Below are 27,811 nucleotides of genomic sequence, written 5' to 3'. Positions count from 1 at the left end.
TGGCTTAATTGGTTATTTCAAATCCATAAGGGATAGAGGAACCATGGTGTTAGTGGGGGGGAAAGTGGCAGATCAATGTATTTGTCCAACCCCTTGGTAAACCTTTAGCAAGGAACAACTACAACGCCTTGCTCATAAACCTTTTTATTGTGCAATTTCTCCACCGGTAACTCATATGTTCTCTCTGGAAATTGGGTCTGTTTGTCATTTAATAGAAATTGCTGAAAGCAAGCTGCCCAATTCCCAGGGTGTTGAAAACGAGCAAGAAAGGGAAATTAGCAGTTTGGGGAAAGGATGGATTTAGTCTGCCAGCTGGTGCATGACTTTGAGATCCTGAAGCTGGCACCTGTCCACTTGATGGAGATGTAAAAGACTATTGTCCATTTAAGCGTACTAAATACATTTCTTGGTCGACCCCCCCCCCCCCTCCCTCATTAGCTAATCTTTCTAATGGATCGCAGTGTCTGTTTTGCCACGGGGGCGGCATATTTTTCACCGCGCTTAAACAAATTGCTTTATGGAAGGGCATCACAAGAACCTTGTCTGGCTAATTTGTCTTCCGTGAGCTTGACTCCCTCATACATAATCATCCTAGTGCTTAGAAATATAGGCTAATGTAGTGAAATCCTTATTGAGTTGGCTTATTGTTCCTGGCTGAAACTCAAACTAGGGTATATTGACCTGCGATCCAAATGTACAGTGCATTCGTGAAGTATTCAGACCCCTTGACTTTTTCCACATTTTGTTACGTTATGGCCTTATTCTAAAATTGATTAAATCCTTTTTTTTTACCTCATCAGTCTATACACTACCCCATAATGACAAAGCAAAAACAGGTTTTTAGATTTTTTTGCAGAACAAAATGGAAATATCACATTTAGATAAGTATTCAGACCCTTTACTCAGTATTTTGTTGAAGCACCTTTGGCAGCGATTACAGCCTCGAGTCTCTTCTTGGGTATGACACTACAAGCTTGGCACACATGTATTTGTGGAGTTTCTCCCATTCTTCTCTGCAGATCCTCTCTGGGCTACTCAAGGACATTGAGACTTGTCCTGAAGCCACTCCTGCGCTGTTTTGGCTGTGTGCTTAGGGTTGTTGTCCTGTTGGAAAGTGAACCTTTGCCCCAGTCTGAGGTCCTGAGCACTCTGGAGCAGGTTTTCACCTCGGCTCTCCCTACTCTGCTCTGTTCATCTTTCCCTTGATCCTGTCTACTATCCAAGTACCTGCTGCTGAAAAACATCCCCACAGCATGATGCTGCCACCTCCATGCTTCACCGTAGGGATGGTGGCAGGTTTCCTCCAGACGTGACACTTGGTATTTAGGCCAAAGAGTTCAATCTTGGTTTCATCAGACCAGAGAATCTTGTATCTCATGGTCTCATTCCTTTAGGGGCCTTTTGGCAAACTCCAAGCGGGCTGTCATGTGCATTTTACTGAAGAATGCCTTCATCTGGCCACTCTACCATAAAGGCCTGATTGGAGTGCTGCAGAGATGGTTGTCCTTCTGGAAGGTTCTCCCATCTCCACAGAGGAACTCTGTTCTTGGTTTGGCTTGGTGGCTAGGTCTAGGAAGAGTCTTGGGGGTTCCAAACTTCTTCCATTTAAGAATGATGGAGACCGCTGTGTTGTTGGGGACCTTCAATGCTGCAGACCTTTTTTGGTAACCTTCCCCAGATTTGTGCCTTGACACTATCCTGTCGCGGAGCTCTACGGACAATTCCTTTGACCTCATGGCTTGGTTTTTGCTCTGACACGCACTGTCAACTGTGGGACAGGTGTGTGCCTTTCCAAATCATCTTCAGTCAATTTAATTTACCACAGGTGGACTCCAAGTTCTGGAAAAATGTCAAGGATGATCAATGGAAACAGGATGCACCTGAGCAAAATTGAGTCATAGCAAAGGGTCTGAATACTTATGTAAATAAGGTATTTCCATTTTGTATTTATTTTTGCAAAAATGTGTAACCTGTGTTCGTTATGGGGTATTGTGTGTAGATTGAGGAAAAAAATACATGTAATCCATTTTCAAAACAAAGTTTTTGTCATGTGCGCTGAATACAACAGGTGTAGACCTTACAGTGAAATGCTTACTTACAGACTCTAACCAATAGAGCAAAAAAGGTATTAGGTGAACAATAGGTAGGTAAAGAAATTAAACAACAGTAAAAAGACAGGCTATATACAGTAGCGAGGCTATAAAGGTAGCGAGGCTACATACAGACACCGGTTAGTCAGGCTGATTGAGGTAGTATGTACATGTAGATATGGTTAAAGTGACTATGCATATATGATGAACAGAGAGTAGCACTAGGGTAAAAGAGCGGGTGGTGGGTGGGACACAATGCAGATAGTCCGGTTAGCCAATGTGCGGGAGCACTGGTTGGCCGGCCCAATTGAGGTAGTATGTACATGAATGTATAGTTAAAGTGACTATGCATATATGATAAACAGCAGCGTAAAAAGAGGGGTTAGGGGGGCACAGAATGCAAATAGTTCGGGTAGCCATTTGATTACCTGTTCAGGAGTCTTATGGGGGGTAAAAACTGTTGAGAAGCCTTTTTGTCCTAGACTTGGCACTCCGGTACCGCTTGCCAGAAAAGGCTGTAACGTAACAAAATGTGGAAAAAGTCGAGGGGTCTGAATACTTTCCGAATGGACCTTTTAGAACTTTTCTTGGCCTCCTTGCCTATTCAGTTTGCCACTATTCTGTTCCTCCCCATGCTGGTCAAATGGTGTCTCATAGGATCTCTGTCCTTTGCTGTGGGGTTATCATGCAGCTATTTTTATGATTGTAATGGTCTGCGTGACCGCTGTCACTCACTAACAGGGACTTTGTCCGACATCAAAGTCCCTATGAAGAGCGCATAGTGAGATTAATTGGGGAGAGTGCTTGGCTTGCACAAGGGCCTTAAAATGCCAGAAGTAAGATAGATGCTTGGTTTCAGGAAGGGGCTACCGTAAACAGGATGTAGTTTATCCGCCTAACCATTTAAAACAATTGTATTTGGAGGCATCTGCCAAGTGTCTAATGGCTGGTAGGGTGCATTAATTACTCAGAGAACGACTGTGAGCTAGGCCGACATCCCCTCCGAATTGGGGAAGTGGGGCCTTTGAAAGCCATCCCTTTAGACAGCTGGCGATTTTGAAGGTCAAAAGACTGCAACATCCCGACTCCAGATGAGGAATATTGTCAGCATCAAGCTTTTTCATTTAACATTTAATTTTTTTAGATAGAGGTAAAGAGTTATTGGCGTGTTTTAATGTTCCCTGCAGTAATCAAGGGACGTCAAGCCTTGACCTTAGATGATGAGGCTAAATGGGTTCCTGGTTTGTGGCATTTAGGGGAACCACTCCCCTCTCCCCTTGCAGATATGAGCTGATACCAGTGAGGTCCTGTCTCTAGGAGATGAGCCTTCGAGGGCTTGCAGCAGTGCATAGTCTAAGTTTAGCTATCAGCATGCTACATAGGCTAATGACTAGCCACATGTGTTTTATAAAAGTATGAGTAGGGATGTGACTATATTGGTAATTCTGCAACGTGAACATTTTGAATAGCCTATGTGTTGATTTAGCCAGTCCTCGTTAGATTATTGTCAACCGAGGAGAATCCAGTCAACAGTGCTGCTATTGTTGCGTAGCTTGGCATGCTGTGCTTGGCTTCCTCCACAGTAACTGAAGAGGCCTTTTCTGTCACCTTCTCATGAAAGGGGGGTTGGGGACAGTAAAAATGCCACAAAGTGGAATGGAACTGCTATCTCTCCATGTTTTTTCACTGTTATACTTCTGACCCCACACGTAGAGAACAAAGTCATCAAACAAGGGACCATGAGATACTTTCCATCGTCTCGTGATAAATCACTGTCATTCAGTTGTTATTACCACAGGAACGGCTGCTTTACCACCCTCCCTCTTCTTTGTTTACCTCAGGAATGTCAGAGATTTATCTGCTATTTGGTGCATGCCTTCATTAAAATGGAGTGTCTCCGAGGACATTCAAACAAAAGTGTCTGGATATTCCTGTCTTTTAGTTTTTTCCTTTGCGACTGATTTCCATCTCCATTACCCCGCAGAAATGTTTTTGCTACGAGGCCAAAACTCCCCCGAAACATCCTGTTGTCTTGTGGCTGCGCTGACCTTTAAAGCCTAATTAGATGTTTTTTTTGTGGTATTGTATTAGCTGAAGCTCAAATTTGTGAGGATGGTTGGGGGCGGGGTGTGTCGGTTAGAGCATTCCTTGAGCTCTCTCTGCGAAAGGGTAAGCGTGTCGGCAGAACAGCGTGAACTCTGAAATGTCAGCCCTCCTCCATCGTCCTCTCCTCTAAGCTGGACGGATTCATGCACCCAGCGGTCAAGTAACCGGGACGGAACAGGACGACAAAATGGCTGCTACACTTCACCCAGGTTGAGGCTGCACATTGGTAGTGGATGACACAATGTAGGCCTAAAGCACTATGTGACTTGGTCAATAGTGCCATATTGTTACTGAAGTGCCGGGACCCCAAACTAGGGCAGAGAATACATTAGTAGGTTTGGGCTCAGTCAGGATGTGCTGAGATCCCAGCCTCTGACTTTTAAGTTCCTGGTGGAGTAGTCACAGTGACTGTTGGTGCTGTTTGGACCAGACAGGATGACCTTGACTGAGGAAATTGGCAACAGCCTGCTGGAAATTAAGAGGTCCATCTCACCAGGAACTCAAAAGCTGAGGCAAAGCAGTTGTTGGGCCTATTTTATTATAATAAACATTCCAGTAAAACATTGCTTTTGCTATAACAGTATCAGACAGGTGGAAAGAAAAATGCCCCATTACTGTAGAATAATATCTTTACTAATAAAATAGCAGCATTAGAACATAATTTTTTACTTATCGTCATTCAGCTACATCTATTCTGACTTATCGACATTTTGGATGTTAGATATGCAGAGACAAAGCCTGAGAAGTTTGGTGTGTGTGTGTGGTCGACCCTGAGGGGAAACCGAACGCCACGAAACCTTTATGCTTTGATGTCCCATGAGGTCAATGTCCGATTCGTGCTGGTTTATGAGGAAACAAAGGCACTGGTGTGCATGAACAGGAAGATAAATCTTTAGCTGCTTCAACTTTATTTTTTACCGTATCCTCTGCATTCTGTAGCCTTTCAGGGAAGAATTTAGATCAGGGTTCCCCTATGGAATTGTCATTGTTGGACATAAAAGACTAAAAACATCAGTAAATCAGCTCCAAGTGATTTTTTTATTTAAGAAATCTGTCCCAAATTTTTCCCACGCATAATAGAGAGACACGTAATCGTATACAACTGTAAGAAGGTTTGAAATTGTTTTAGTAAAACATATCTGTTTGGGCTTCTTGCGGTCAATTTGCAGTCTACAAATGATTTGTAATTATACAACGGTAGGTCTAATCCTGAATGCTGATTGGTTAAAACCGCATTCCAGCCTGTGTCTATTCCACAAGTTACCATCGGATAAATCTATGACGTTAAAATGCCTATTTACTCTATTCCATCTGACTACGCAGTCCACTGTCTCATCAGCCCAGCCAGGCAAGTTATTAACTTGATCTCCACTATAAAAAGCCTCTAGACATTATCTCACATTTCTTTTAGACTAACATTTAGTTTTCAACAGCGGAGATTTGTTTAAACCTTGTTGCCTGTCTCCAACATTTGCAACATTGTTTGCAAATGTCGGAGAGCATAATTTTTATGGATGTATACAAAGAACTATCAATAGAAAACAGGTAAAACGAAACAAAGTGCAGCTAGTTCGTCTTTCCAGCTTCAGTTTAAAGTGATTGTGTTCGCTGTGTTGTTGTCTAGCTCCTCTGAACAAAAGTGTCCTGATGAGAGAGAGAACATTAGCTTATTGTTATGGATGTATCCAAATAAATGACTAGAAAACAGCTTAAAGAAACGTAAATGTTACTTTGCTGTTATTCGTGACTGTAAATGACTATAAATTACGTGACTGTAAATTAGATGTAGTAGGCTAGCTAGCCAGTATGGCAATGGGACATTTAGATCAAACTGTCTTTAGAAAACAAGACTGGGCCTGGCAACTGAACCAATAGAAGGAACGACCAGCTTGGGTAGCAACCTTAGATTTGTGTCTGGACAATACCTTGTGGAAGGATGAAATAGTATGAATAATTTCATCAAAATAACTTTTTTTAATGAAAATATGTAAATCAATGATTTGAATATGTTGTTAACCTGTTTGCCGGCCCTTGATTTAGTCTCGGGCCGAACACCTATGCCAGTATATCCTTCAAACACCGGCTTCTCGGCATTATCACTTAATTATTTTCCGGACCCCAGACCATCCGCTCATAAATCTAGTTGATGATCCCTGATTTAGATCCTGAGAGTATTCATGTATTTGAATACCAGAGTGAAAAATGCACTCAGACATTACAATCTACTCATGTTTAGAGCCATGCTGTATATTGTCTGTCTGAATAGACCTTTGGGAGTGGTTGTGAAAGCAAAAGACTATCTATTATAATATGACGCAGTCAAAATTAATGGCACGTCTGGTAGATAATATTTTACAGTGCATGGGACTCTCATTAGCAACTTGTCAGTGTGATAATGTTTTCTTTGCTCATATTTGAGTTGACATTGACAGCCACGGTCCAAATACGCAGGCAGCCCTCTGACAACTGGCATTCTGGTTGTTTTTGAGCTGTTTTCTTTTTGCTTTGCTCCCCGCTCTAAGTGTGTCTCCAGCATTGGGATGTCAAGGTTGGGGTCTAATCATTTAAATTGTCAATTCTGCAAATGAGTTGGCTATTCAAGGCAAAGACCCTAACTAAGCGAGTCAGCTTAGGGATGCACCGTGTTGGGTGGAGCAGTGGCCTTAGACCCCTGGTTCTGCCTTGGCCCGAAGCCCCTGGAGCCGCTCGGTGTGAGAGGCACTGTAGGGTGGATCAGACAACCCGCAGCTGGCCTGGTGCAGCTTGGCTCTGTCCCCTCTCATTAGTCTCACATAATCCAGCCTGCCACGGCCTTCAGGAAGCAGCCACAGACCAGGGTGCTTCGTCGCCCCCCCTTCCCTTCTTTCTGCCAATCCTGAGAAGTTGCGGAGGGCCTGGAAACAGAGGGCTCTTTATCCTTACTGATTTTTGTTGAATGGACATTGCTTTTGCTCAGTGGTCTGTTAAAGTGTTGTCCCCTGAACACTTAACTTTCACTCCCACGTTGCCGGCTCTTGAAAGTAAGAAGGAAAGAAACTCTCACGCTGCTGCTAAGCAAGCTTTCATTGTGCATGATTTGTAATTTGCCTATTGGTGGAAAGCAACACACGCTGAGAATGTGTGCTTGTTAGGGTATGAGTGGGATAACTGAACAAGTACTCTTCTGAGTGGTAAAACACTGCTTTGACAGTCTTGCGCACTGTTCTCCCTCCTATCAATTGCCTTGTTTACTGTCATTCGAGACAGCAAACTTCCTCCTCTTTATATCTTAATGTCAGTGTGTGATTTGCTCTTGTGCAATGTGTTGGGGAACATCTCGTATGTTTGCTCAGCTATACAGTGGTCCCGCTGCGTTAGTGGAGCTGACCTCCGGGACAGATTAAATCTGATGTCCGGACACACCCACAGAGCCGGGCACACCCAGTGAGCGCTGATGGCAGATCCTCCTCTCTCTGGGTTGAATGCAGTCCGGGAAAAGTTCACCGCCTGAATGGCCTCCATCTTCAGAGATTGCGACTGTAGCCACCTGACTTAAAGGCAAACGGGTACATCGTGGAGCTGTGATTCTGAGATGAATTTGAGGTAACCCTTTATTTTACCGGAGTGGCTGCGGATCCGACTTTTTCGGGATCATTAGACTCTAAACCTGTTTTTGCTTTGTCATAACACTAAAAGATCCGTAGCTTTCCGATGCTTCTGCACATGTGCAGGTCTCATTCTGCTAATGTGTATATTCTCTACTTTAAGCACAGATAACAGGCTACTCAGGCGAATGGTCATGGTGCTCGTTTAATAAAGTTAGATGAAAGCTGGATGATATAACGATCACAGTATTCTACATAACAGAACAAATGTTATCAAATCAAATTTTGTCACATGTTCCGAATACAACAGGTGTAGACCATACTGTGAAATGCTTAGTTACAAGCCCTTAACAATGTATTTTTTTGTATTTTTTATTTTTTTTAAATGAAGTAAGGGGGGGGGAAAAGAAAATAGCAGAATAGACTAAAGGAAAAATAGTACCGTAAATTCCGGACTATAAGCCGCAACTTTTTTCCACGCTTTGAACCTCGTAGCTTAAACAATGACGCGGCTAATATATGGATTTTTCCCGCTTTCAATTTTTTCCCCCCAAAAAAACACATTCTGTGACGTGCTCAGTTTTTTGGCGGCATAAAGCTTTCATTAGACCAATGAAATTGCCGAACGGGTTAAGGTCAAACAGTGATGAGAGCGACAATGAAAACGATCCGATATTGGATGAAGCAATTCTGAGGCTATTCAACTCCAACACCGAATGAGATGACTTCAGTGGTTTCAGTGCACAGGAGGAGGAAGATGGTGACCAATGACTTTCTTGGTAGGCTACTGTTTACTGCTAATTTTTTATTTTTTGTTACAAACCGTGTTTCGTTAAAGCCTGTGTAAAGTTCATTTGTTTCAATGTACCGGTAGGTACCTGCGGCTTATAGACGTGCGGCTTTATTTATGTTCAAAATAATAATTTTGAAAAAATTCTGTGGGTGCGGCTTATATTCAGGTGCGCTCAATAGTCCGGAAATTACGGTAACCCAAAATAATGAGGCTATACAGTGCATTCGGAAAGTATTCAGACCCCTTCACTTTTTCTACATTTTGTTACGTATTATTTTCTTATTATTCTAAAATGGATTAAATAAAAACAATTAATCATCAATCTGTGCACAATACCCCCATAATGACAAAGAATGACCTTATTTACGTAAGTATTCAGACCCCTTCACTTTTTCTACATTTTGTTACGTATTATTTTATTATTATTCTAAAATGGATTAAATAAAAACAATTAATCATCAATCTGTGCACAATACCCCCATAATGACAAAGAATGACCTTATTTACGTAAGTATTCAGACCCTTTGCTATGAGACTCGAAACGTGTCACCATCCCTATGGTGAAGCATGGTGTTGACAGCATCATGCTGTGGGGATATTTTTCAGGGACTGGGAGACTAGTCAGGATCTAGGCAAAGATGAACGGAGCAAAGTACTGAGATCCTTGAGGGAAATCTGCTCAGGACCTCAGACTGGAGTGAAAGTTCACCTTCCAACAGGATAATGACCGTAAGCACACAGCTAAGACAACACAGGAGTTGCTTCAGTACAAGTCTCTGAATGTCCTTGAGTGGCCCAGCCAGAGCCTGGTCTTGAACACGATCTAACATCTCTGGAGAGACCTGAAAATAGCTGTGCAGAGACGCCTGACCGAGCTTGAGAGGATCTGAAGAGAAGAATGGCAGAAACTCCCCAAATGCAGGTGTGCCACGCTTGTAGCATCATACTCAAGAAGACTCTAAACCTGTTTTTACTTTGTCATTATGCAGTTTTGTGTGTAGATTAATGAGGGGGGAAAAAACAATTCCATCCATTTTAGAATAAGGCTGTAACGTAGCAATGTGGAGAAAGTCAAGGGGTCTGATTACTTTCCGAATGCACTGTATACAAAGAGTACGGGTTAGTCGAGGTAATTGAGGTAATATATACATGTAGGTAGGGGTAAAGTGACTATGCATAGATAATAAAGAGTAGCAGCAGTGTATGTGTGTGGCATCAATATGCATGTGTGTGTGTGGTTAGAGTCCAGTGAGTGTATATCAAGCCTATGCAAGAGTCAGTGCAAGTAGTCTGGGTAGCCATTTGATTAACTGTTGAGCAGTCTTATTGCTTGGGGGTAGAAGCTGTTAAGGAGCCCTTTGGTCCTAGACTTGGTGCTCCGGTACCGTTTGCCGTGCGGTAGCAGAGAGAACAGTCTGACCTGGGTGGCTGGAGAATTTGGCAATTTTTAGAGCCTTCCTCTGACACCGCCTGGTATAGAGGTCTTGGATAGCAGGAAGCTCGGCCCAGTGACGTACAGGGCTGTACGCATTACCCTCTGTTGCGCCTTGTATTCGGATGCTGAGCAGTTGCCATACCAATCAGGATGCTCTCGATGGTGCAGCTGTGGATCTGAGGACCCATGCCTAGGGTTGCACATTTTGGGGAATATTCAGAGGTGGAAACTTTCCGTGCAATTAACAGGAATATATGGGAATTAACGGAAATATATGCAAATTAATATAAATACACTTTAAATGTAATGTTTTTTTGCATTGGATATATTTACCATATCATATGGAGACAGAAACATAAACCTTTTACCTTATCGTAAGTAGACATAATTGCAAATTATTAAATCCTTCCAATAGAAATAAAACTATTTAGTTACGAATTTAACTTTAATTAAATGAGTTGACTCTTCACATGGGATGATTTCACTGAACAACAAAAGAAAGCGAATATTGAATGATCCCCAATGATCCATCGCATCTCCCAAAAACATTTTCAAAATACATTCTTAAAATGATAGTCTAGAAACTAAAGCTTTGGTTGTCTTGCTCTAGGGCTTCCATGTCTTCTGCCTGGACCTCCTCAATGTCCACCTCTTGAACATCAGACTTAGGCCTCATCTTCACTGTCACTTTCCAACCTTGTTGAGGATGGCTCATTGTCAGTCTCAAAAAGCCTCAAATTTGCCCGGATGGTCACCAATTTTTCAACCCTTGTCTTGGTCAGCCTGTGCGTGCTTTGGTGTGTGTGTATTCCCAAGCAAGGACCAGTTGCGCTCTGAGGCGACTGATGTTGGTGGGATTTGGAGGATGATGGAGGCAATGGGGGAAAGAGCTTCAGATCCACAAAGTCCCTTCCACCAGGTGGCTGATGAGATGTTGGCATGACTGCCATATTACATCTCCATCCCAAAGCCCTTGCTTGGAAGTGTACTTCGCCAGACTGCCAAGAACCTTGCCCTCATCCAGGCCCAGTTGGCGAGACACGGTAGTGATGACACCATAGGCCTTGTTGATCTCTGCACCAGACAGGATTCTTTTGCCTGCATACTTGGGGTCCAACATGTATGCTGCGGCGTGTATGGCCTTCAGGCAGAAGTCTTCATGCTTCTTGAAGTGGGCAACAGTGAAGTGGGCAGGGCAGTACGGATTTCTTCTCTTACATCTGCAAGTAGAGTCTGAACATCAGACAGGATGGCATTGTCTCCCTCAGTCCGTGCAATGGCTACTGCTATAGATTTCAGGAGTTTCAGGCTGCTTACCACGCTCCCAAAATACATCATCCATGAGGATCCACAATTGGCCCAGCATCGTCCGGTTTTGGCCGGGTTAAGCCGTCATTGTAAATAAGAATTTGTTCTTAACTGACTTGCCTAGTTAAATAAAGGTTAAATTAAAAACAAAAAATGTATAATGCATATCGGCAGACTGTGATATGACAGTTTCTTGGAGAGACTCTTTCCCCTCCAGGAGACTGTCAAACATGATGACAACACCACTCAAACGGGTGTTGCTGGGTATTTTCAATGTGGTGCTCTTATTCTTCTCACTTTGCTTGGTGAGGTAGATTTCTGCTATAACTTGATGACCCTTCACATACCTAACCATTTCCTTGGCTCTCTTGTAGAGTGTTTCGAAAAAGCTCTGTGACCCTGTAGGGTCCAGTCATTCAGACTGGTCTTACTCCCTCAATTTTCAGAATACAAGCCTGAAACAATTTCTAAAGACTGTTGGCATCTAGTGGAAGGCATAGGAAGTGCAATTTGAGTCCTAAATCAATGGATACTGTAAAGGCATTCAATAGAAAACTACAAAATTAAAAAATCCTACTTCCTGGATGGATTTTTCTCAGGTTTTCGCCTGCCAAATCAGTTCTGTTATACTCACAGACATTACTTTAACAGTTTTGGAAACTTTTGAGTGTTTTCTATCCAACTCTACCAATTATATGCATATCCTAGCTTCTGGGCCTGAGTAGCAGGCAGTTTACTTTGGGCACGCTTTTCATCCGGAGGTGAAAATAGTGCCCCCCTACCCTAGAGAAGTTAAGCAACTGGACAATTTCCAGAAATGTTTCCAACCTTTTTGAAAAGATTTGGCATGGGTAGGGTTGCATTCTCCTAAGGGGTAATAGGCATGGTCGTGCCCTCTTCACGCCGGTCTTGGTGTGTTTGGACCATGATAGTTTCTTAGTGATGTGGACGCCAAGGAACTTGATGCTTTCAACCTGCTCGGTTATAGCCCAGTTGATGTGGATGGGGGCGTGCTCGGCCCTCCGTTTCCAGTAGCCCACGATCAGCTCCTTTGACTTCTTCACGTTGAGGGAAAGGTTGTTGTCCTGACACCACAATCCCAGGTCTCTGACCTCCTCCCTGTAGGCTATTTAATCGTCGTGGCCACGCAGTCGTGGGTGAACAGGGAGTACAGCAGGGGACTAAGTGCGCACCCCTAAAGGGGCCCCTATGTTCAGGGTCAGCGTGGGAGATGTGTTATTGCCTTCCCTTACCACCTGGGGGCGGCCTGTTGCAGCATAGTATAACATTACTGTGGCCAAAACTCAACAGTGTGCCCCACTAGGCAAAATACACCGGTATGGTATGCTACAGTTTAACGCCATTTGCTCTAACACGGAACCCAAACCGGCTGCGAGTGCGCCATCGTGCATACATTTATTTTGTCCTCCCACACCAAACGCGATCACGACACGCAGGTTAAAATATCAAAACAAATTCTGAACCAATTATATTAATTTGGGGACAGGTTGTAAATAATTAAACATTTATGGCACTTTAGCTAGTTAGCTTGCACTTGCTAGCTAATTTGTCCTATTTAGCTAGCTTGCTGTTGCTAGCTGATCTGTCCTGGGATATAAACATTGAGTTGTTATTTTACCTGAAATGTACAAGGTCCTCTACTACACCAATTAATCCACACATAAAACGGTCAACCGAATCGTTTCTAGTCTTATCTCTTCCTTCCAGGCCTTTTCTTCTCATGACTTTATATTGCGATTGGCAACTTTCATAAATTAGGTGCATTAACGCCACTGACCTCGTTTGTCTTTCAGTAACCCACGTGGGTGTAACCAATGAGGAGATGGCACATGGGTACCTGCTTCTATAAACCAATGAGGAGATGGGAGAGGCAGGACGTGCAGCGCGATCTGCGTCAGAAATAGAACGGATTTCTATTTTAGCGCTTGGCAACGCAGACACTCGTTGGCACGTGCGAGCAGTGTGGGTGCAATAATTGAATAACATAGATTTCTAAATTTATTTTGCGATGCGAGCAGTGTGGTCAGCCTGTAAGGTTCGTTCGCTCCATCATTCAAAACAAAACTGTAGGCTACTTCTAAACAACACTGTATAACTCAAGAAGATCTAAATGCATATCCCCATGAAACTGATTGAGATCAAATGGTTTGCCAACTATGCAGAATGGTGCTGCATGTATGTTTCACCATTAAAACTTGAAGAATTATCATGCACTATTGAATGGGTTGGTGGTGTTTTACGGTAACGTTATACTATGCCAGGGGTCGGCAACCCAAAATGTTGAAAGAGCCATATTGGACCAAAAAAAACAAAAAACAAATCTGTCTGGAGCCGCAAAAAATTAAAAGCCTTATATAAGCCTTATAATGAAGGCAACACATGCTGTAAGTGTCTGTATTAACTATATTAGCCTACTATCAAAATGATAAGTAGGCAACAAATACATAATGAGCATTCATGATTAAACGTTTATTTTACCTGCAGCGCATCCTGGAGAGAATGACGCACCACGTGAGTAGTCTGCTGTACGATGGTGCTTTAAGTTTAACTTCCATTATAATATTAATGTATTATGTTTCGTTGCATTGATGAAATTATAGAAATACAATACAGAAATCAGATTTTTGATGTCATTTTTATTTTAGGATTCGAAAAAACAACAACAAAATGTGCAACGTGCATAATAGACCTCCTGTAATTTCAGACCTCCCCATGGAAATAAAATGCTGTCCTTTTCAATCCTCAATAATACGATACAATCCTCTTCTCTTTTCCCCCTTATCTGGGCAACAGACAGAGTGCAATAAAACAGCAGCCTTTTGAAAAGGTAAAGTATATAAAATTAAAATAATACAGTTTAAGTTCGATTTCTGTGCATTATCCTCTTCTCTTTAGTTTTCTGCAAATGTGCAGCAGCACCCTCTTCTCTTTTGACACGCACAATACAATGCAGCCATCCTCGGACCTGAGCAACAAAACACAATAATATCCTTGTGTCATTCCAAATATATACTGACAAAAATCAGAAATCACTTTATAAAAACAGCCACTTTGTTACTAAATGTGCCTATGACAGGATTGTGTTCTTACCCGTTTAATGTGACTTCTGTTTTCGGACATCACTGGACAGCTTCTCAACATCGGGCATGTAAGATGTAACTTTAATCTTCACGCAGGACTGCAAGCTCTCATCTGTGAGGCGGGTGCGGTATTTGGATTTTATGTAGTTCATGTTTGAGAATATCTGCTCGCACAGGTATGTTGATCCAAAGATGGATAATACTCCAAATGCATATTTCTTCATGTTCCTATAACTGTCAGGAAGAATGGAAATGTCTTTCCACGTTACTCTTTTTGTTATTTGACAACTTCTCATTATAAAGCAAACATGCAGGCAATCCTTCCGCATTGGCAATGAAAGCAAATGATTCGTTCCAAGAACTGTGGAATCCTCTGTTCTCCTCAGCTATCTTTCTCTTTTTCCCTTTGGGATCCATGGCCCATGACACACCCGCCGGTTTGTTTGCAACAGCCACCTGTCTGGCACTACGCCGAGCTGAAAGAAACGTGTGTCGCAGGCTATGACGTAAATCTTCGTTGACAGAAATGTTGAAATTAAATATTTATTATACACATTTTTACAGCATTGGATAATAAATTATATTAAAACAAAAAATATATTCACACCATCTTTTTCCATTTTCATATTTTTGAAAAAGCGCCAGGGAGCCACTAGGGCGGCGCTAAAGAGCCGCGGGTTGCCGACCCCCGTACTATGTTATTATATACGGCGCTTATGTAGAATACTGTGATCATTATGTGATCTTTCAGACACTGATTCATCTTGGATCTAACTTCATTAAATGAGCACCATTCGTAGCCTCTCTGCGCGTAAAGTATACTCATGAATATACACATGCTCAGAATGTGATCCACACATGAGCAAAAGCTTCGGGATGCTCCTGATATTTGATTGCAGTGTACTAAATATCCAGAAAAAAGTCAGCCCGGTATTTACTAGACTTCACTAGACTCTTTGCTCTGAGTCAAACCATGGATGGTGTCCCCAACAGTGAGGACCATAGGGGATGGAGAAGATCTCTTTTATGTTGGAGCGCTAATAGGTAACGGGGAACTTGTCTGTCATACCTTCAACATGCTGTCGTGTCAGAGATTTTTCTCTTGCTTCTTAAAATAAATACATGTACACACATTGGAAAGGTTTATCAACCTAGTACAATCCTCTGGCCATGGGTTCAGTCCTTGCCTCGAGAGATTTCATCAAAGTTGTGCCTATTTTTTAAATAAATGTATGTTTCTCACCCATGAAGAAGTGAGGAGAAAGAATGTTCCTGTTTTTCATCCTTAGCATAAAGTAAGGAAAATGAGGCTGCTCTCTGTGACTGGGTAAAACTGGCAGCCCTGCAAATTGTTTGTTGAACCAGTAATTTGGACGATTCTATGTTCATGATTGTGAGAATGAGGGAAGGGGGAAAAAAGAGGTTGGGAGAAAGAAAAGGACTGTGACTATGGGGCTGTTTTCCAAGTCAAATTAGGCAATAAGTTATTCATATCAAATTCCCTCAAATGCACCCTGAAAGAAATGCAGTGCCACAGTGGTCTTGGATGGGTAAGATCTGGTGCCATGTACCCGGATGTCCCCACAGTTTAAAATCCAAGTTGTAGGACAAAGAACTTGAAGTAGAAGTTTTCTAAGACTAGAGGTCATTACGGATCCACCTGGACCTGAGACCTGATCCAGGACCCGAGCCGATCCAGAATTCTAAATGGTCTGGGTCAGATCTGATTTGTCAAGGGTCTCGGGTATGTATAATTTTAGCTGAAGGACAGGCTACTACAACCAAGAGCCAACTAGGTAGGCAAGCTGCTACTTAATATTCTGAATGGAGTTATTATTTGTAACTAGCATGAGTAAGCGCATGCACTGCAGCCTCAGTTAGCCTAGCTATCGTTAGCTAGCTTAATTAGCTTCTCCCGGTTTGATGAAGTCCAAGACTGGTACTATGTAATCATATATGATGATAAATAACCTAGCTATGGCAGCTATAAGTCTACTAAGGCGCGAGCCAACTTGTTTGGTTGCTGTCCCTCCCGCCCTCCTCCCTGCTTCCCATGTCACTCTCTCAAAGTACGGCCCTTCCCCCACCTGCTAGAGCAGCACCGCCCTTCCGCACGTGCTTTATCAGCTCTGCTTAGTAAAGTAGCCTAAATGACTTTTATGCTGCTTCCCTCACTCGGATCGGACCATGTCTGGATCCGACCAGGTCTATACGGAACGGGTCTAGTTGTCCTTGGGTCTGTTCGGAATGGGTCTCTATATTAAATATCAGGTCTGGGTGGGAAAGCCCCAGGTCCATTTTGCAACTGGTCCAAGTCCAGACATGGTTTTTGTGATTTAACTTGTTTTTTGAGAAACTTACAGCAAATCACTTCCTCATCCTTGTTTTGTAGTATGGGGGCCCTGAAAAAACATGAACAAAGGCTCCAAAAACACACAAATACATCTTTTTAGAAACAACACAGCTCTCAGTATAGTGATGCAGGTCTTTAAATGTTGTACATTATCTGTGTAGCCTGCTTTTACATGTAACTGCCAAAATAATGGAAACACCAACATGACGTGTCTTATAGGGCGCTGAGCCGCCAGAACAGTTTCATTGCGCCTGTCCATAGATTCTATAAGTGTCTGGAACATTTGTTGTATCCCTCATTTACTCAAGAGTTTCCTTTATTTTGATAGTTACTTGAATAATTAAGGTATTGCAGATAATGTTCAGAATGACACAATTTCAAAACCTCTGCTTGACAATTATTTTGAAGAAGAGAAAAAAGTATGGATTTGCCCCTGCGAAATTGGTCTTCTCCCTTAGCCATCGAGGGCAAAGCAGTATGTCAGCCACTCAGCGAACAATGTAAACATTCTCAGCATCAATATGGTGAGGCATTGAGTCAAGCGGGACAGTCACAGAGGTAAAATGAGGGAGGCATCAAGAAAGCACTGGACTGAGAATAGCGCTGTCTTTGTAGCTACCCTTCTAGTTTCCTCATTCCTGCTGTGACCCCTCAACTACAGCCACTTTGCTCCCTTTCTTCCTCATTTTCTGAATCATAGTTGTCTTGTTTGAGGAAACATTTTCTATTGTGTCCCTTTTGCCAGTCATTATGGTCATCCCAATGGCAGGGCAAGGGCTCTTGATGCTCATAGCCAATGGAATGTTCTGCCTCCCACCCTCATTGCATCACTTACATAACCTGTCAGCTTCTGTTTTGGCGCACCACACCAGTCAGAGAACTAGCCTGTTCATTTATTCCTTCTCTACTTATGTCACTCAAATTGATAGTCCTTGTCCCAGCCAGAATTTCTCTCAGCAATTTGCGCAGTCTATGCCTTTCGCATGCAGTCATTATTTTATATTCTTGTGAAAGTTTTAAAGTAATAGCAACTTGCTTCAAAACCACACTGTCAAATTCGGAGAGTTCATTGTCTAGAAAGTTGCCTACTTATGTAAAATCCAACCCAATGACTTTATGACAAGGATTCTCTCAGAATATTTCCACTGTTAGTCAGAAAGGAGAATGATATATAACGATCAACCATCAGCAGCTGGAATGTTTTTATTTTCTTCCTTTACTGAAATACATGAACATAGTATAGAAAAAATACTGCCTGTATTTCATTTGATACCTAGTCTATTTGTAATGCATAATATTGAATAGGTATTTCTAAAAGGGCATTCAAACTCTCAGCAGTTAGGCTATTATATGAATGTGGAAGAAAAGTGGATAACATAGGGTATGTGACTGAAATCCCTTTACTTTAGGAATCGATTTGTGAAAAAGTAGCCTTAGTATAATTCTTTAGGAATTAACCTGACTATCACATGGCATTTTACCTACATTGTAGAGGCAAGTTCTGACTGTCCAACAGTAGTGTTTTGAAAACCATGCCTCCCTGGATTGAAAAAAAGTATTAGGCTTAAAAAAATGTTTTATGAAAAATGCATTCCAGACACAAGCCACATATCAGTCAAAACATACATGAAGGGTACCCTGGCATTTTGTCTGAGCCATGAAATTGTGTTCTCCATCTGCTTCCATTCCTGCTCGGTGATGACAAAGTGTGGTGCTAACCCAAGTGGTGGTAACCCAAGAACTCCATCTATGTCTCCCCTCGAGGGGATTTCACAAATGAAAACAATTCACTTCGGGGTGAAGGAGATGGAGTAGCCTATGCCAACATTTTGCAGAGTGGTCCATGCTTAGAAGTTTTATCTGGTTGAAATTTCCAGAGAGAAATGCCTCGCACCGCCTGTTAACGTAGCAAGAGGGAAGTTTAGCCCTGATGTCTCCCAAAGCTGCTGAAGCCAGGCTACCCCCTGGGCAGTTTCTGGCACTGCTAGATTGGACTGTAAAATGAAACATAAATATCAGGATGTAGCAATAGCCTCTTTGGGAAAAAGAGCTCAAAAATGGTTTTATATTGCAATACTTACCCCCCCCCCCCCCCCCCCCCCCCCCGAAAGGCTTTAACTCTTAGGCTACTTGCCAAGCAAACAGCAGCAGAAAAGTTTTGGTTTGGAATTCTGGGGACTGACAAGCTCTAGTCACTCTACTGAGGGTTTTCCAGTATTTCCATAATTAAATATTTTGAGGTTGAAAATGTATCTGAGCAAATTAGTGAGTACAAATTAGTGTTTGATTTAGATTTTTGGACAATGTGATAGCCCTAACTAACAAACTGTCCCTCTTTACTGTGTCTCTCAGGGATGGCTGGTAAAGCTAGACTCCATGAAGTCCTGGCTCTGAGTCTGTCCAGGCCCTGAGTGGAGGCACTTTCGCTCGGGCAGAATGAGACTGCAAGGGTGGCCCCAGCGGTCTATGTGAAGAGGAAGTGGAAGAAGGAGAGGATGGGTGTCAATGCCTCCAGCTATCCCCATTCGTGCTCACCCCGATTTGGTAGCAACTCACAGAGCCAGCAGACATTTATAGGTGAGTGCTTCTATTGTATATATCCCTTATACCCTCATGCTGGAGTCAAGGAATCCAATGCAACCCACTTCTAAACTAAATGTGAAAATGTAGCCTATTGGCTTTATAACAACTAAGGTCACTCTGAATATTCACAGCAGAACAAAAATGATGCTTCACAATAGGTGACTGAATGGGGTACTAATGTATTGTTGCTAATGTATTGTTGTTACTTTTATAATTAAAAAAAAAAAAGTTGCGTAGTAGCCTATGTTTTCTAGTTTTTTCGGCACTCTCGGTAAAACAATCAAAGATCAACAGTCTTTTGGTTGAGAGAAGTCTACTAAAAGGCAAAGCCAAGGCATTAATCTCGTTTTTCAAAGAGCTCTTATTAACCCCCTAGAGTAGATTTCCTTGGCCCCGTGGAATTCCTATTATAATAATAATAAAAATCCCCATCAAAATCCGTCTATAGGCTAGAGATATCTTTTTATTTATTGGATGCGTCTCAATCTGCCGATTATTGCCCTTAAGCATCTGCGGTGGCAGAGCTACAGCGGTTTATGTCAGACCATGAGATATCCCAAAAATCTGTCTTCTCACGAAATCGTCTGTAGCGCCCGAACGGTTTGCCTATAAACTATTATGTCAGAAAGATGACTCGATAGAAAGATGAGACTCACGAACGATCTACCCATTTCTGTCTGTAGCGTCCGAACAGTTTGGGTTACACACTAAAGGCTTCCACATGCTTCCTAGCCAAAAGAGTTTGGGAGAGTTCGTGCATGTATTATGAAGACATTTTGTGACGTTTTGGACTTCGGTAAGGAGTTTTTCAGCTGGGATTCTTCAATAAAGTCTTGTCATTCAATGAGTGACGACTCATTTTCATGTACATTTTTTAATTGAAGTACTGCATCAAACATCTTAGTTAGATTTAAGATTGTGCGACTTAAGTCTCCTCTGCAAAAACATCAAAATTAATGAAAGATTTGACTTATCTTTAATTCTAACTATTTTGAAGAAGTGTATACTGTATATGGCGTCTCAGAATGGACAAACGGTACTATTGCCACTTTCTCGTTTCTCAAGCGAAGGTCTTTTAAGGGAGTATGCGAGCACACTCGTTCAGTTCGCCTAGCTGACGTTGACTAGCCGCCAGCCGTACTGAAGCATGCTGACGCCTTAATATGACTCCTCTATGGAAAGGTGAGTCTCACAAACATGTACCTGTTGTTTTACTCTAGGATGAACACAACCCTCCTCACAAGACTCATCTGAAGGTACTCCGGTACAAGTTGGAAAAAATGAATGGAAGTACAGAGAGCTCCAAATGTATCGGGACGATTACTATTTTGTTGTTGTTTTTGGTTCTGTACTCCAGCAATTTGGATTTGAAATGACTAGGTTTAACTGCAGACTGTCAGCTTTAATTTGAGGGTATTGTCATCCATATCGGGTGAACCGTTTACCAAATGTATTGGGACAAATTCACTTGTGTGTTAATGTTGTCATCAGTTTAGTATTTGGGCCCATATTCCTAGCATGCAATGATTACATCCCGCTTGTGACTACAAACTTGTTGGATGCGTTTACTGTTTGTTTTGGTTATGTTTCAGGTTATTTTGCGCGCAATAGAAATAAACGGTAAATAATGTATTGTGTAATTTTGGAGCCACTTATATTCTAAATAAGAATAAAATATGTTTCTAAATACTTCTACGTTAAGGTGGATTCTACCGTGATTATGGATAGTCCTGAATTCATTGTGAGTAATGATGATTGAGAAAGTTACAGATGCACAAATGTCATACCCCCAAGATATGCTGACCTTCTCACCATTACAGTAGCTGGGGAGGTTAGATTTTTTGTTGTTGGGGGTATATTTTTTCACGACTCATTCAGCACTATCTGTAATCGTGGTAGCATCCATATTAATGTAGAAGTGTTTAGAAACATATTAATATTCTAACATACAAGTCTGATCCACATCTTGCACAAGGGGTTTAATTGAAATTGTACAAATCTTAATTTAAAAGTGATCAACTTGTGTCTAGAACAAAGTTGTTCACATTTTGTTTATTAGGAGCAACGATTTGGCTCGGGAACTTTTCATAAAATATTCTGTAATTGGCATTTGGCGGTGAGTATACATTTACACCTCCTGGGGAGGCAGGGCTCGAGAGAGAGTAACTTCTTTTCATCACCATCCCAGAATCGTCCTGAAGTGGAATTCCCACCGTCACAAATTGAAGATGAACCGTCCCAAATTAAAATACTTGTTTTTTTATAATGTAGGATAATTAACATTAACGTCTAAAGGCTTTTATTCTTTCAACATAGACTCACAAGGCATGGTTCATTCAGATTAAATGGTTACAAGAGAGGAGAGAAAGGCCAGTGCCTTGCAATCTGAGCGGAGGCAGTCCGCATTTTTAAACAATTACGTGTATGGTTAAATTGTTTAAGTCCTAGATGTTTTTGTTTGAAAGTAGCCCAGACAAAATCCGACCATAGAAATGTTGAGGAAATGATTTTATAAACACTTCCTCATATGCCATTGAAACCAGCATTTATCTTGTGTTCTATTGATTTTCAATTAAACTTTCTTAATTTGTCCAGCAGCAACCCATGCTAGTTGTTGCATCTTTACATCTCTCCATTTATACATTTCTAGCCAATTTTTTTCCCATCTCTTTCACATGAAACTGGTATGTGCAGTGCGCTTTTGAGAATGTTTTTTCCCCCTGCTAATTGCATTTTGGAACATTCGTGCGTAGCCTACTGCTGTGTGCGCATTGTTGCACTTATAAACGTTCTGATCTGTTGCATCAGCCTCATTTTTGATGTACAGTGGTTGTATTAATTTTGCATCTATTGTCCCAGAACCGACCTTAATTTCGAGCCCTGGCTGGGGGACCTTTCCATTCCTTCCTTTCATAGTGGCTGCCACAAAGTGTTTGTAAAGTAAAGTAATGTTAATTTCTAGGTATTTCAAATTAATAAAATGTCATGTTTGGCATTGCGATAAGATAAATGCCTTTTTAAGAATTTGCAGTAATTGGACACTGGCCTTACAGGTGATTAGCACCATTTTAATGTAAAACAATCACAATAAGGTACTTAAAGGAGAAGTTGACCTAAAATCCAAAATTCTCTAGGAGATTCCATACATTGAAACTAGTTAGGTGGAGTTTGCCTTCTCTCTTTCCCTTTCTAGAACTGGAAAGCTGCAAAAATGGGTCATGGATGTCTGTGCACTGCTAACTCTGCTCTGTTGACAACAACCTACAAACGTCTGACGATGAAATATTCGCAAGTGATGAAGAGTACTACTGGAGGGCTGCCGATTTTGTTTATTATCTGAAATAAAAAAAATTGACCATGGGACTAAAAGTAATTATATTTTTAGGATACTCATGGCCACTATCGACAGGGGGAAGTGGGGGTTACGAATACACAATAGACCAGAATACATGCAACCAAATAGGCTTATCCCAGGTTGTTTCTGGGGCCATGTATGTCACGCAAGGCTATACAGTTGTTAAAAGCATGAAATGTTGTCATGCAAATGGATTGCCAACAAATCAGACATTGATGATTATGAAAAAAAGCGAGTAGACCCGATCCTAAGTAATTAAAATGCCCCTACATCTTTCATTTTTCTTCTGTCTATTTTACAATGTAAGGTGATAATTACTGTCCGTCTTCTCAACATATGCTAACTGGTAGAGCATCTAGGCTGCAACACAATAAGATCAACTCGAACTGCAATGATTAGACTACTTACCTCCGCAAACTCGCTTTGCCCTTTCTCAAAAGCGCCTCTGTATTTTGGCACCTCACCAGATCCAGTCCATGGGAATATTTACGTAAGGCCAAATCTACACGAGTTGCTTACTAAGAAGACAGTGAATGTTCCTGAGTGGCCAAGTTACAGTTTTGACTTAAATCTGCTTGAAAATCTATTGCAAGACCTGAAAATAGTCTAGCAATGATCAACAACCAATTTGACCAGGCTTGAAGAATTTTGAAAAGAATAATGGCAAATGTTGCACAATCCAGGTGTGGAAAGCTCTTAGAGACTCGCCCAGAAAGACTCACAGCTGTAATTGCTGACGAAGGTGCTTCCACAATGTATTGCCTCGGGTGTGAATACTTATAGAAATTAGATTTCTGTATTTCATTTTTAATACATTTGCAAAAAATACATTATTTCATTTTGTCATTATAGGGTATCGTGTGTTGATGGGTGAGGAAAAACAATCAAGTTTAATACATTTTTGAATTTAGGCTCTTTCATAGTCATCATCAATGAAGTGCTTACTACACACACATAGATTGTCTGTAGGAGTGTTTCATCATATTTCCTTCTGCATCTGTCTGTCTTTCAATTGAAAACAGTGACATTTTGTGCCTTCCCTAGATATCTTATATAAAGTGCAGCCAGGTACCCCCTCCTATAAAACTCACATCTGTGACGTCAAGTTCCAAGTAAGGCCATATACGTCAGAGTTGCCCCATGAGAGCACATATGCAGAGTTGTTACCCATCTCCACTGTTGCAGTCAGCCACATGAAGTAATGATATAAAATAATTGCAATCATTTTAGGTGGAAAAGTACGCATTTCCTGGCTCACAACCAATAGTACTTTTGATAAAAAATCTAATTGAATTCATCCACAATTTGCAGATTTCTTAATCGTTCTTTGACTGACAATGGAGCAAAACTACCAGTACACATTAGTAACGTGACCCGTTTTTGCAGCTTTCCAGTTCTAGACTGCAGGGAGATAGAGGGGGTGAAGGCAAACACCCAATTATACTGAACAAAAATATAAATGCAACAAATTCAAAGAGTTACCCTTCATAGAAGGAAATCAGTCAATTGAAATAAATAAATTAGGCTCTAATTTATGGATTTCACATGACTGGGCAGAGGCGCAGCCATGGGTGGGCCTTGGAGGGCATAGGCCCACCCCCTGGGGAGCCAGGCCCAGCCAATCAGAATGAGTTTTCCCCACAAATAGGCTTTATTACAGACATAAGTACTCCTCAGCACCCAGATGCCGGATGTGGAGGTCCTGGGCTGGCGTGGTTGTGAGGCCGGTTGGACATATTGCCAAATTATTTAAAACAACGTGGAGGCGGTTTATGGTATAGAAATTAACATTAAATTATCTGGCAATAGCTCTGTAGGATATTCCTGCAGTCAGCATGCCAATTGCACGCTCCGTCAAACTTTGAGACATCTGTGGCATTGTTGTGAAAAAAACTGCACATTTTAGTGGCCTTTTTATTGTCCCCAGCACAAGGTGCACCTGTGGCAAAGGAGACATGCTCACTAACAATGATGTAAACAAATTTTTCCACAATTTGAGCTAAATATGCTTTTTATGTAAATGAAACATTTCTGACTTGTTTTATTTCAGCTCATGAAACATGGGACCTTTGCATGTTAAGTTTTTATTTTTCTTCTGTACAGTTTCAAAACATGGAATCACTTGGGACATTTTGGTTTTTAGGTAAACTTCTGCTTTAATTGTTACCCAGAAATTATTTCAAAAATGGTTAATTGGACCTTTTAAATAAGATTGTCTTCTCAGAACTAACAATCAGCAAATTAAAATTAAGCAGTTTTTTTTGTCATGGCATGGGGCCCCCATTGATTTTGTTATAATGTTTGAGTCACTCAGATGGAACACGGCATAAACCATGGCAAAATGTGTAGAATAGCAGGATATTGGCTTTAAAGGGGCAAAATTTGTCTCTGTGCCCAAGAGGGCCTCTCTATTTTTCAGTTGGAAACTTAAAAAAAACATTTTACCAGATAAAACCCTGAGTTAAAAAGTTGATATCGTATCTCAGTCAGGGAGTTGCCCTAAAACCAATATGAATTATAAGTTGGCTCGTCATTATTTATTATTATTAAATCTAATTCGTAAACCACTACTCTGTTCCTCACCCACCGATTCTGTATGTTACTGTCTCCTTTCAGGGACATCCTCCTATGGCTCCCAGGGCTATGGAGGAGAGGGGAAGCTCTACAGCCTGGAGTCCGGCCCCGAGAAGCCCCAGGACAAGAAGAAGAAGAGCTCAGGCCTAGCCACGCTCAGGAGGAAATTCATCAAGCGCCGCAAGTCCAGCCGCTCGGCCGACCACGTGCGACAGATGCGTGAGCTCCTCTCAGGTTGGGATGTGCGTGACGCAAACGCCCTGGTTGAGGAGTACGAGGGCACAGCGGCTCTCAAGGAGCTGAACCTGCAGGCGGGACTGGCGCGGGCTGAGGCCCGGAGCCTGCACCGCGACCTGGCCGCCCTCTACCAGCACAAGTACTGTACGGACGTGGACCTCATCTTCCAGGATGCCTGCTTCCCTGCGCACCGCGCTGTGCTGGCTGCCCGCTGCCCCTTCTTCAAGACACTGCTGTCGTCATCGCCAGGCTACGGTGCTGAGGTGCTCCTGGACGTGGGCACGGCGGGCATGGACGCAGCCATGTTCTCGGCACTGCTGCACTACCTGTACACGGGCGAGCTGGGCCCAGAAGTGGATGCGCGGCTGCGGAATATGGACGTGCTGGTGCGCCTGAGCGAAGAGTTTGGCACACCCAGCTCGCTGGAGGAGGACATGCATGGTCTTTGCGAGCACATGTGCTTCTACGACTCACTGCTCAGCTTCTCATCTGACTCGGAGCTGGTGGAGGTCTTCAGTGCCGGGCCAGCTGTTGGGGTAGCAGCTGGAGGAGGAGGGGGACCGGTCATCCAAGGACCTGCGGACGAAGAGCTGCGCGCCCACAAGGCGGTCCTCTCGGCCCGCTCTCCTTTCTTCCGGAACCTCCTGCAGCGGCGCATCCGCACCGGCGAGGAGATCACAGAGCGCGCTCTGCAGACGCCCACGCGCATCATCCTGGATGAGTCCATCATCCCCAAGAAATATGCCCGTGTCATCTTGCACTGCATGTACACAGACGCTGTGGAGCTAGCACTGGTGTTGAGGGGAAGCCCCTCGGTGGGGAGTCTGGGGGAGGTGCAGGCCCTGGTGGCCGGAGGCAGGGGAGTTGCCAGTCGTGCTGAGGAGGCAATGGAGCTCTACCACATTGCCCTCTTCTTGGAGTTCAGCATGCTGGCCCAAGGTGAGTCTCGGAGCCCTGATTTGCTCCCCTATGTTTCCTGTTCGCTCACCTCACCTTTTGTTTACCTAATGAATTCACACGCTTTTTTTAGAGGGAGGATTGGGGGGCTGAGAACTGGGAAAGGAGCGGCTGTTGTAGCACTCCATGCAGTGATTAATGTAGTAAAGGAATTCCTTGTAGCTCTTAAGTCAGATGTTAGCACTTTCCTTCCATTGTGGCTCCTTTTGGAACCAGTTGAGATCCAACTCTTCTTTAGGGAGGAGGGAGTGCAGAGTTTCAACATGTCTCGACGTTGCAATCTCAGTGGACGTTGTTGTTGCCTATGTTTTTTTTTTTAATGGCCTCAATGGTCAGACAAATTGTACAGGCTTGATGGACATCTCCTTAAAGAGTTTGGGTTTCAATCAATCGTGATGTAGCTTTGTGTTTATGACCCACTTGGAAATAAATCTAGGTATAGACTGACACACACACACACACCTTTTGGGCATTGGAAGTAAACACTTAGGCTAAGCATTGTGATTTCTGAATAAGGCATATCATTTGATATGAGAGATGTGCCTTACGAGAATTGATTAGTCAGGGAGGAGGATTTATAGTTATGTGAACCTCCTCCGGTGGCAGGGTAGCCTAGGGGTTAGAGCGTTGGACTAGTAACCGAAAGGTTGCAAGATCCAATCCCCAAGCTGACAAGGTAAAAATCTGTCGTTTTGCCCCTGAACAAGGCAGTTAACCCACTGTTCCTAGGCCGTCATTGAAAATCTGAATTTGTTCTTAACTGACTTGCCTAGTTAAATAAAGGTAAAACAAAAACCTTGCCAACATGAATGATGCTTAATCCAGTGCAGGTTTGATTTAACTCATTTCACTTTATTGATGGATTTTATTTTTGTTGTTTATTTACGGAATCCACCAAGACCAGCACAGACATGCTGTCCCTGACATTTTGAGGTAGACAATGAAACGTTTCCCTAGAAAGCATAAAAAATAAGTGTTGCTTTCAGGTCACAGTACAATCACTGCCGATCTCCATGTAAGGATTCAGTTTGCCTGTGTCCGCCCACCTTTCAAGCCTCCCCGTCAGCATCGATAGGTAATGGATATCGATCGGGTGGTGCCCTGTAAGCTTTTCTGATGTTTTCTCCTCTAGCTTTTGGTTTTCAATTCGAAACATCCCATTCTGCTAGTGACAGCAAGGCTAGGCAAAGCAATCATTTGTCATTACATGAATTTATGGATTACTTCAGTTTTTCACTTTCTCAATGGAACGTTTTAATGTGTCATAGTACACATAGTTGTGTTTAAGGAAGGTGGATGACAGGGCAGAGTTATGGGTGCAAAACAAGACGTCAA

At 42.4% G+C, this 27,811-nt stretch overlaps 1 protein-coding gene and 1 long non-coding RNA gene across 4 annotated transcripts in view; one reads left to right on the top strand and one right to left on the bottom strand.

Moving 5' to 3' along the window:
• btbd7 (BTB (POZ) domain containing 7) overlaps nt 1-27,811 on the top strand; it is a 123,216-nt gene that overhangs the window by 48,890 nt on the left and 46,515 nt on the right. For 2 of the 3 annotated variants that reach the window (XM_029733369.1, XM_029733370.1), the window contains 2 exons: nt 19,123-19,347; nt 25,325-26,458. In XM_029733369.1, the coding sequence (XP_029589229.1) occupies nt 19,266-19,347; nt 25,325-26,458 (1,216 nt within the window). In that variant the 5' untranslated portion in view covers nt 19,123-19,265. Of the gene's footprint in view, nt 1-7,361; nt 7,779-19,122; nt 19,348-25,324; nt 26,459-27,811 lie in introns of those variants that run through there. The other variant, XM_029733371.1, reaches the window with a different exon arrangement.
• Nucleotides 14,116-14,465, bottom strand: LOC115174642 (uncharacterized). The gene is made up of 2 exons (XR_003871815.1): nt 14,428-14,465; nt 14,116-14,302 (listed from the first exon to the last, which is right to left on the bottom strand). It is a non-coding gene; the product is annotated as an uncharacterized LOC115174642 (long non-coding RNA).

This window comes from Salmo trutta, chromosome 35 (genome assembly GCF_901001165.1).
Source record: "Salmo trutta chromosome 35, fSalTru1.1, whole genome shotgun sequence".
NCBI classification, from domain to species: domain Eukaryota; kingdom Metazoa; phylum Chordata; class Actinopteri; order Salmoniformes; family Salmonidae; genus Salmo; species Salmo trutta.
This window is presented reverse-complemented; position numbering and strand designations above follow the sequence as displayed.